At 36.4% G+C, this 10495-nt stretch overlaps 1 protein-coding gene across 2 annotated transcripts; it reads left to right on the forward strand.

Moving 5' to 3' along the window:
* The first annotated feature begins 295 nt into the window (after positions 1-295).
* On the forward strand, positions 296-8914 carry LOC127788644 (acetyl-coenzyme A carboxylase carboxyl transferase subunit alpha, chloroplastic-like). Of its 2 annotated transcripts, none has more exons than XM_052317189.1 (12): positions 296-637; positions 897-1304; positions 1387-1461; positions 3368-3475; positions 3593-3753; positions 3938-4052; positions 4140-4294; positions 5358-5409; positions 5488-5556; positions 6748-6825; positions 6901-8041; positions 8429-8914. In XM_052317189.1, the coding sequence occupies exons 2-11, from the start codon at positions 963-965 to the stop codon at positions 8038-8040; spliced, it is 2295 nt and encodes a 764-aa protein (XP_052173149.1). In that variant the 5' UTR covers positions 296-637; positions 897-962; the 3' UTR covers position 8041; positions 8429-8914. The 2 variants fall into 2 exon arrangements, with proteins under 2 accessions (XP_052173149.1, XP_052173148.1); XM_052317188.1 differs by having other exon boundaries at positions 8442-8914.
* The last annotated feature ends 1581 nt before the right edge of the window (positions 8915-10495 follow it).

Below are 10495 nucleotides of genomic sequence, written 5' to 3' on the forward strand. Positions count from 1 at the left end.
TTTTAAGTGTAATTTTTGAATTAAAATTGAAATGAGAATATAATTAACACCGTTAATAGAATTAAAATGTTATTTATAATATTAAATTAAATTTACTATAATGGGTAACGTAATTCCTGAACTTATAGTACAATGACTATTTTGACTCTTCACTCAAATAAAATTAAAACTCTATCAAATGTTATAAAAACAATATCTATTATAATAATTAATGTAGTATAAATATAAAATATAAAATATAAAAATTTACTTCAACACTTTTTCCAAATAAAAGGGGAAAAAAAGCCGGAGAAGAACCCTAGAAAGCATCGACGGCCAAACACGTGCGCAAGGTAGTGGGCGAGGAGTGTGATCGCAGCGGCAGAAGATTGATGCGAGTGATGTCGCCTCTCATTTAACGGCCAAACCGAAAAACGCTGCCTCGCTCATTATTATTGGTATTTGGTACGCTGCATAAGAAGTATCGACGAGGAGCCCCACTTCTCTGTTCCCAATCCCAAACAAACCCTTTCTCCTCTCGCCGACGATCTTCTCGATGCTTCTCTATCTCCTTCTCCTTCCTTCATAATCTCTCTCTCATTCGAAGCAAGTATCCGGCGATCGGCCTCCAGATCTCTGCTGCTTCCCCCACTCTTTGGTAATCGTCTCCGGCGGACTCTGATCTCTTACTTTTCTGAAGTTCAATTTGATGCATTTTATTTTCTTTTACTGTTCGGTACGGGAGAAGCTTCTGGAATAGCGAAGTTAATGAGATTATGAATCTTATGGTGAAGCTAACGAGATTCTGGTTTTCCGAGTTTCTGAATTGGCTAGTCTGTGGAATGGTAAAGGTTTAAGTTTGGATTCCGAGTTACTTGTTTTGAAATGTTCTTCCTTTTTCTTTTGGTTTTGTGCAGGGGGAGATTTTGTTCGTGGCCGTGAATTGGAAATCTGTTTGGTGGAATTAGTGCTGGATTTGGGGAATGGCGTCGATTTCTCGTTCTCCGGTGGCTTTTACTGGGAATTTGGCTTCTTGCGCTCCAGCTTCGGATCTTCTGCGCAGCTCGAGCAGTGGCGTTACTGGCGTACCCTTGAGGGCCCTAGGGAGGGCGCGGTTTGGCACTACGAGAAGGGGTTTGGCGGTCTGTGCAAAGGTTAGGAAGGTGAAGAAGCACGAGTATCCATGGCCAGATGATGCGGATCCTAACGTGAAGGGAGGAGTCCTTAGTCATCTCTCCCATTTCAAGCCTTTGAAGGAGAAGCCAAAACCGGTTACTTTGGACTTTGAGAAGCCTCTAATGGATCTGCAGAAGAAGATAATTGATGTACTCCCTTTTTACGGCGCATGCAAATTTTTTTTGAATTGACAACACCTAAGAGCTTGCTTAGAAGTTTTGTATGCTGCAGGTCCAAAGAATGGCGAATGAAACTGGTCTCGATTTCAGCGACCAAATTATCTTACTTGAGAATAAGTACCACCAGGTTTGACAATTCTACATGCCCCAATTTTTACATTTTTCATGAGTTTAAACATATAACCATAATTGTCCTTAAGGTTACTAATAAAGGCATATCTACAAAATTAGTGACTTAATATTGGACATCTATTCCACGTTATCTTAATATCATGTCACTTTTGGAATTTTACCATGACGCAAATTGCTTTATGATTCCAAATTCCATTAACTCCGTGGTTCTAAACACATCACGTGTCCTCCCATCCCCACACCAGTATATGTTCTTAACACAGCCTCTACCTGCGAGTTCTATCCTCACGGCAGTAACTTATGTAGGCTTTCATCTCATTTTCCAGTCCGCAAAGTCATTCTTCTATGTTTGTTCATGGATTGGTAGTGACATTCAAAATTTCATCAGACATTGATTTCTTTACAGTTTGTGATCAACGAGTTCAGTCCTAAGTTACTGCTGTAAATTTACAGTTTCTATGGAATTGTTTTTAAAGGCACTAGCCTTTGTTTGTTTGACCAACATTTTTCTGGGTGCTTCTACTATGCCTTGGATTTCAGAACTTGTAAACCATTCTCCAGTCAAATTTCAATCAACATGTTGAAACTATCTCTCCCTCTCTCTCTCTTTCTCCAATTTTTACCTGAGAAAGCACCTATCTACCACTTTTTGAAGTGGTAGTGGATTGTTTAATGTGTTATAAATTGGGAGCACTGGCAGCCTTTTAAACACACCCAAGAAACCAATCAAACACCACTCAACACACTCACAACTCACTGGCCAACAAACCACAACACATCAGATAATAAATAACAGAATTTAAAGGCATAAAACAGAACAAAAAAGAAACATCAAACCACATGAGATGCAGCCTTTTATCCTAGTTCAAGCCAATTGAATTGGTTCTACATCCAGCAGTCCAACACCCTCAATCGAGCAGCCTTTATTCAGTAGAAATTGATCAGTACAAAACCCAAGTTCTCATACAATCCTATCGCTCAAGTACAATCCCTTATTCACTCCAAGAAAGCCCAAGAACTCATACACAAGCCTCACTTTTTCTAGAACAACATATACTCACAATAGCAACCGAGAGCTTGAAAGAATATTAGATCTCTCTCGACTGCTGCCTTGCCCTCTTATTTATAGAAGAGGCGGAACTCCCATATAACTAATCAAATATGACATATTACAGTTAGACCCCCAAAGATACAATAATTACACTTTGAGAAATAAAACTCTAACTGACTAAAATAAATCTAGCCGATAAATCTTCAAAGTTTGCACTAATCTCCTATCATCTATCTCGATGCAAACACAACATAATGCTTGTATGTCTGTTGTTCTAATATTAATTCCTTATTCAATAAAAAATGTAAACATAAATAAAAGTTATCCCCTCTTTCTAGAAAAGGAAATAGGGCAAGTACAAAAACCAATCCCACTAGATGTCAACTACATGAATGCTAGACCTCCAATTATCTCTACCTATGATCATATCTTCTATAAGACCATTATATATTAAGTCATATTTAACGCTTTCCCACTAAATTTTCTTTGGTCTTCCTCTCCTGAGTAATAAATTCTAGAAAGGGAAATAGTATTCAAAGATAACATCAAAAGTGGATATTTTCCTCTTTAAGTTTATTTTAGTGCTTTCATATGCCAACATGATCTTCTTAGGCTGGCACTCAAAACATTTTAGTGTTGCTTTCCAAATACATACGTAGCTAGGTAAATGCATTCTGAATAATTTTTCGTATTATTATGTTTGTATGCAAAACAGACATCCATTACATAACTGTCATATGAATAAGGCCTATTCCTCCTTGGTTTCTGTTGAAATCCAGTCTCCATGTCATGGTTTTCATTGTAATTGTTAGTTATAAGCTTTATTTATGCCCTCAAATGTTAATTTCAGGCTCTGAAGGATCTATACACGCACTTGACTCCCATACAGAGAGTAAATATAGCCAGGCATCCTAATAGACCTACTTTCCTTGATCATTTGTTTAATATTACTGAAAAGGTATAGTGGTCATATGCTCTACCCTATTTATCTTCAATACCAAGAAACCTATTAATTTCATCCTTTAATACTTGCAAAAATCTCTCAGCGTATTGTTTAATATTTATCTAAGTCCAGTTTGTGGAGCTTCATGGAGATAGGGCTGGTTATGATGATCCTGCTATTGTCACTGGTCTTGGAACTATAAATGGTAGAAGTTACATGTTCATGGGTCATCAAAAGGGTAGAAATACAAAGGAGAACATTCAACGCAACTTTGGAATGCCTACTCCTCATGGGTATGTATGTTGGATATTCGAATCTGTTTTAAGATCCCATTAGCTTTGTAATGGAGATACAAAACTTGAAAAAAGAAAAAGAAAAGGAAAGAGGATTTACTAAGTTCATGGGAAATGAAGTTGTTCTATAAAGCTAAGTGACATTCAAATCATGTCTAGCATCTGATCTTAATTGTTTTGACAGTTACCGCAAGGCACTGCGCATGATGTATTACGCAGATCACCATAGAATCCCAATTGTTACTTTCATTGACACTCCTGGGGCATTTGCAGACCTTAAATCAGAGGAACTTGGTCAAGTATGTAGATGATTTGTATCTTCAAACTTTTGCTTGCTATTCTTACAATTCAGGGTTACCACATTGCTTGCTCTTGACTGGATGCAGGGTGAAGCCATAGCGCACAACTTAAGGACTATGTTTGGTCTGAAGGTACCAATTATTTCTATAGTAATTGGAGAAGGCGGGTCTGGTGGTGCTCTGGCCATTGGTTGTGCTAACAAATTATTAATGCTTGAGAATGCAGTGTTCTATGTTGCCAGGTAATTTGACATTGGCTGTTTTCAGTTACTATATGAAAATATTCCAAATTGACTGATTGCATTTTTGTGTCAATTTTGTTCTTCACCAAGTTCACGGTATCTCACATTTGTAGATTAGTACTTTCTTGCGTAATGAGTTGGAAGACAAACTGATATTGCAGCATGGGTGTTCTTATGTTTTTGGAAAGTTCACTTTATTGCCAGAGAAGCTTTGGGATATGGTTTTCATTTACTTCCATCTTATCTACACACAATGTTGCATTCATTTGTTTAGAAAATTTAACTTGTGCTTAATCTGAGAAATTCTCTAGGCTTTGACACTATTTGATACTTTACTTTCATGTTTCTTCAGATTCTTATGTGTGTATATGATGTGGTAGTCAAATTTAGATAAATATAGATTCAGAAGTAGTGTATTGCTTCATCTTTAGTAGCCTGTTCTTTTCACCCTTTATATGGACATTCTGAAGATGTGCTCATTGATGTAGATAAATAGTTTGATTTGAGGGGAAGAACATAAAGTGCTGGGTTTTATCATTTTCATAGTTTGGAAGCTCTGTGAGGATTGGTCTAAACTTCTATTTTGACCTCAAAAGTGCATTTCAACTCTATTTTGACATAAAAAACATTTAAATTTGGAAATCATTGTCAAACATAAAGTTCTGAGTCTTCTGACTTCTTTTGAATGGTCCAAGAATTAGCTTGATCAACTATCAGTTGAAAAACTTGGCCACAATACTGAAGAGTAAGTCCACTTGATGATTTCATTTTCTTCAACTTTACTCACTTGATTCTGCTTATGCCTGATGTTCTTGGAGTCTTGCACTCCAACTTTAACCATTTCTAAACTTCCTTAAAAATATCTAAACATGTACTAGTAATCTCTAAAGAGTAATTGAATTAAATCTAGAATGTTTTCTTGACTGTCAACACTCATAAAGACTAATACAGTTGATCTGGTTTTTTGGCATTCCTCAAATATTCTCTACTGTTCCCTCTTGATTGTTTTATGCATGTAGTTATCTATCTCTTCTCTTGTTTCATATTATTTCCTGTGATACAGCCCAGAAGCTTGTGCCGCAATCTTGTGGAAAAGTGCCAAAGCGTCTCCAAAGGTTTGTGTCAAACTATTGCCATTCACTTGTCTATCATAAAATTAATTCATAAACAAATGTGACTGTCCTTCCATGCAGGCTGCTGAGAAGCTCAAGATAACTGCAGGAGAGTTGTGCAAGCTACAAATTGCAGATGGAGTTGTTATGGTAACACTCTTGTTCACTAGAATACTATCTATCTGCACCTCCAACTTGATCCAGTACAGAAATAGAAATTTCAGAACATTGGAGAAAAAAAGATCAGGAAAGGGATTGAAGAAATCTGGGGAAGGGGAAGATGAAGTAGAGAGGGAGACCTGTGTCTGCGTGTGTGCATGCGCGCACGTGAGTGAGTGAGAGAGAGATTTCAGCAAGGGGACAAAATCGATCTTATTCCAAATCAATGACTTCTGGTCTAAAGTTCAACTAAAAAAGAACAAATATTAAGTTACAATTATACAAACAATTCTACTAAAAATAAAACTAGAAAAAAAATCTAAAATCTAATATTAGATTTAAAATAAATCAAAATGTCCTATCTCAACCTATCTTGCAGCACCTCCCTTCTGTCAGGACCCTGGTCCTAACTAATGTTTTCTTTGAAGATTGAATTGAAATTGAGGGAGAAATAGGAAGAAATGGGAGAGAAACAGACAGACTAATAGGAAAAACAGACAAAAATAGGGAGAAAATAGACAGAAATAAGGGAGAAATAGTGAAAACTTGAGAGAAAGCAAGAACTTTAATTCTGATCATTCATATTCCCGTAATAAGGGCTATAGCTTAATATATAAAGTTATTACAAAGCAGCTACCACTCCCTCACTACCAATAACTGCTCCTAAAACACTCCATAACCTCCTAAATCACTCCATAACTGATAATAACCTGAAAATACAATTAATAACTAACTCCTTCAAAATAAAATAATCTGCTGCAAAAATAAACTAGCCAACTTATCCTGGTGGTGACCTTCCTTTCTCAAAAAAAAAAAAAAAAAAAACAAAGACCCATTGAGCACACGTGCACCAAAAAAAAAAACAAAACAAAAGAAAAAAGAAATGCCTTCACTCTGAGAGCTATGGCATGCACATGAAATAAGTGCTTATCTAGATATGTTCCTGTCAAAATGTGTAATGATCTTTGATATTTTGCAGTAAATGATTAGCTTCTCTCTGTTCCAAATACCTCTTCTGTCAAGTAGCCTGCTTTGTGCTATTTTCCTGTGTGACATTTGACTGGAAACTTGTTAGTTCTCCTTTTGGCTTCTAAAGCAACTACGACGCCCTAATTTACTTTTTGACTTCAGCTATGCTTTTGATTTTATTGTATTCTAATGAAACTTCTGGTTTTCCTGCAGGAGCCACTTGGTGGTGCTCATGCTGATCCATACTGGACCTCTCAACAAATAAAAACGGCAATTGTTGATGAAATGGATGTGAGTATTACTTCGTTCCGCTGAAATAGTTATATATTTCCATCAAAAACCGAAAGTGCATCTTTGGTTGTTTAGGAGCTTGTAAAGATGGACACACAAGAGTTACTGAACCATCGCATGTTAAAATTCCGGAAACTTGGTGGCTTCCAAGAAGGAATTCCAATAGATCCCAAAAGGAAAGTGAATATGAAAAAGAAAGAACCGCTTCTGAAGCCTGGAATGACTCCAGAGGAATTGGAGGGTGAGGTCCAAAAGCTAAGGGATCAAATTCTGAAAGCGCAGGAGTCGTCTGGTGAACTTCCTGAGTTAGGTCTAAACAAAATGATAGAGAAACTCAAGAGGGAAGTTGATCATGAATTTTCTGAGTCAGTTAAAATCATGGGCATGAAGGAAAAGATCATGATGCTGCGTGAAGAATTTGCAAAAGCGAGGAATTCAAAAGACCAGTCCATCAATCTGTACCTGAAGGACAAGATTGAGAAGCTTAAAGAGGAATTTAGCCAAGGTTTGCCAGCAGCTCCTAATTACGCAACCCTCAAATATAAGCTTGACATGTTAAAGGAAATATCTAAAGCTAAGAATCTGGCTGAGAAGAACGACAAAGAAAGCATGTTGAAACAGGAAATCAATAAGAAGTTCAAGGAGGTATTGGAGCAGCCTAATATGAAAGAAAAGATTGAGGCACTGGAAAAGGAAATTGAAGACTCTGGGGTATCCACATTTGCAGATTTAGACCAGGATATGAAGGACAAAATTTTGCAGCTGAAGGAAGAGATTGAGATAGAATTCTCTGATGTTCTTAAGTCTCTGGGTTTGCATGTTGAGCTGCCTTCATCCTCAAATCCCAAGGTTAAGATAGAGAAAGTTAATGAAGAAATTAACCAGGTAATTGAAGATGTAATCAATTCAACAGATTTAAGGAACCAGATTGAGCAGTTGAAGCTGGAGGTATCAAAGGCAGGAAGGACTCCCAATATGGAGTCACAGGAAAAGATTTTGGCTCTGGTAAAACAAATAAAACAGAATGTTGCAGAAGCTATGGATTCATCCGTGTTAAAAGAAAAGTATGAGAACCTCAAGGTGCAGATTTCTGAAGCCATGAAATCTGTTGGATCTAATGGGAGTTTGGTTACAGGAAATGTAGAAGGCGGCAATTCCAAATATGATGGCTCAAGAGTAGACGTTAACGTAGAAGCAAACCGCAGCTTGTCCTGATGTAAGTTTATTCAATCTCAGCACTACCAACATTATTTTATTTTTTTTTGGTCAAAGTGGGAATTTTAACTCTTTACTTTTTAAACCATTAGAAGTTACTGCTAGGTATTCTTTATTTGAATTTGAAAGGTGAAAGGTGAAATCAAAATTGAAAATTAAATAGGTTAGATCTGAAGCTTGTCCTTGATGGGGTTCATATTTCTTTCACTCAGATCCAGGAAGTTTGAAGTGCTGCATCTTTTCCTTTTTACAAGTAAATTGATTGTCTTAAATGGATCCACTTCCTATTAAAGACCAGAATTTGTAAAATTTAATTGGGCCATATTATGATTGCTATATTGGTAATCTTTTGGTAGTTTATTGTGTTAATCCATTTAAGTTAATGCAGTTTTTCTCTTCAGTCATCCACCACAGGTGAAGATGATCTGGAAACAAATTGGTATCTTCAAACTGCAGCAATGACTTGAAGTGGAAAACTCACTCCAATCCATATCCATGTCGCCACCATTTCCAGCATCTTCCTGTCCCAGAATCTACAAGGTTTGGCATTTGCAGGAACATGAGAGACAGGCACGGCATATCTGCTTATGTATCTGAACTAGAAATTTTCTGCATTTTGAATTGCTTCATATCCCATTTGATCATCAGCTGTTGTTTGTTCCTTTGCTCTTGATTAATTGGGTAGGTTTCTCTTTTCTCATTTAAACATAGGCAGACTCTGTAAAAATTATGCAAGTGCAGTGTACACATCCAAGTACCTCGAAGAATAGTTATGTAAACTGTGACTATCTTCGACTCATTTTCATATGTATTTCATAAATTATATAACTTTGAACTTCTTGATAAGGAATTGGGAGTTGAGTTTGTACTGAAAGTGTTGCTTAGATACTATGTCCTTGCTGTGGCTCGGTTATGGGCATTTGTTTCAATACTACATAGGATTTCACCTCCAATCCTACCTGGATAATATGCCCTTTGACTCTTTTTTTGTTGTCGTTGTCTGCGCAGTCGCTTGGATCGTGATTCTGATTTGACTTATTTTATCTGTTCCCCGCCTTATTATTAGAACTCGGTGAGAAGAATGCCATCTTTTTAATGAGCACTGCTGTTCGGTACGTCCGAGTAAGTGGACCGACCAGGTTTGGCCAAGGAGGCGAAATACCCATTCTGCCCTCCCTAGCTAGAAAGGGCAGAGTGGTATTTCAACTCCACCTCCCCCGGCCCAGCCTTTCGGGACCAAATATTATTAGTCCTTTTAGCATTTTGACATGTCTCAAGTGAGTGGTCTTCTGGACCAGTGATTTTTTTTTTTTTTTTTTTTTTTGTATTACCAGTAGTATTTTTTTGGTGAACTAATATCTAAATGTTGGATTACCAGTGGTATTTTTTTGTAACGAAGGTGATGTTGTGACTTGTTTTGTTTTGTTTTTTTTTTTTTTTTGAGATCAAAGTGGTCTGCTTTTGTGGACTGTTAAATCTGTCTATTTTGAGCCACTTCTACTACTTTTAGTACGTTTTGCAGCTTTGCAATTTATAATACCATTCTTTCTCCTTTTAAGTCGATTTCGAGTCTAAGCGTCGTCCAAATCGAGTTGGTTATATGCACGGCCGGATTCATGTGTGAGCTCCCACTACCAAATTTAATTTTTTAGTGTAAATATTTTTTTAATAATAGTCTAGTTCAAAAAAAATATATTACAACCCACTTTAAAATTTGTCATGTGTAACTCTGCACTCTAAATCATAACTTACTTATAAATAAAAAATTGTAAGGTCAAGATCAAATTTACTCAAATTTTATCATTAATTTTAAATAAATTCAAATAATAGGTTCAATAGTCTCTTTCTAATTTGAAGTTTGAATTGCGCCTGTGCAGCCCTTACCTCTCTTCAATATTATTTTTTCAATTGGCTTTGACTTTTCAACCAATTAAATAATGTCACCTAGTTTTTCTGATGGGGCTAAAAGATTAAAATGTTCTCTCACGTTGCATTGAAAAAAGTGCAATATAATGTAGGCGGGAACATTTTAGTCTTTTAACCCCATTCTGTAAGCATGTCAGTCAACTTGTCTAATTCTCAAGAATTTTTCATCATGTCACTTTTTGCAACTTCTCAACTAATTAATCATCTCCCCCTTTGCATAGCACAACCTTGTGCTTGGGAAATGGGATTGAATATTGATAAAAGAAAGATTCAAATTAAAATTGAAAAAATGTATGTGAGAAGCATATTGATAAAAGAAGAATTGGAATTAAAATTGGAAAAATGTATGTGAGAAGCTGCCAATTAATATATAACATAAAAATTGACTCAAATTATCTCCCCCTCGTATCCCCTCTCTTCTGATGTTGTTTGTTGTGACTCACTCATCTTTCTTTTCTTTAATTTACTAGTCGTTGTCACTAACATCTATCTGTTCCTCCTCATTCTAACCGACTTAACCATTGCTCAC

The sequence above is a fragment of the Diospyros lotus genome, chromosome 13 (assembly GCF_014633365.1).
Source record: "Diospyros lotus cultivar Yz01 chromosome 13, ASM1463336v1, whole genome shotgun sequence".
NCBI lineage: Eukaryota > Viridiplantae > Streptophyta > Magnoliopsida > Ericales > Ebenaceae > Diospyros > Diospyros lotus.

Excerpts from the sequence above, each read along its gene's own strand:
- LOC127788644 (XM_052317189.1), top strand. The coding sequence starts at position 963 with ATGGCGTCGATTTCTCGTTCTCCGGTGGCTTTTACTGGGAATTTGGCT. Across the intron at positions 4,053-4,139 it reads AATCAGAGGAACTTGGTCAA|GGTGAAGCCATAGCGCACAA; the intron begins GTATGTAGATGA and ends GACTGGATGCAG. Across the intron at positions 6,826-6,900 it reads CAATTGTTGATGAAATGGAT|GAGCTTGTAAAGATGGACAC; the intron begins GTGAGTATTACT and ends TTGGTTGTTTAG.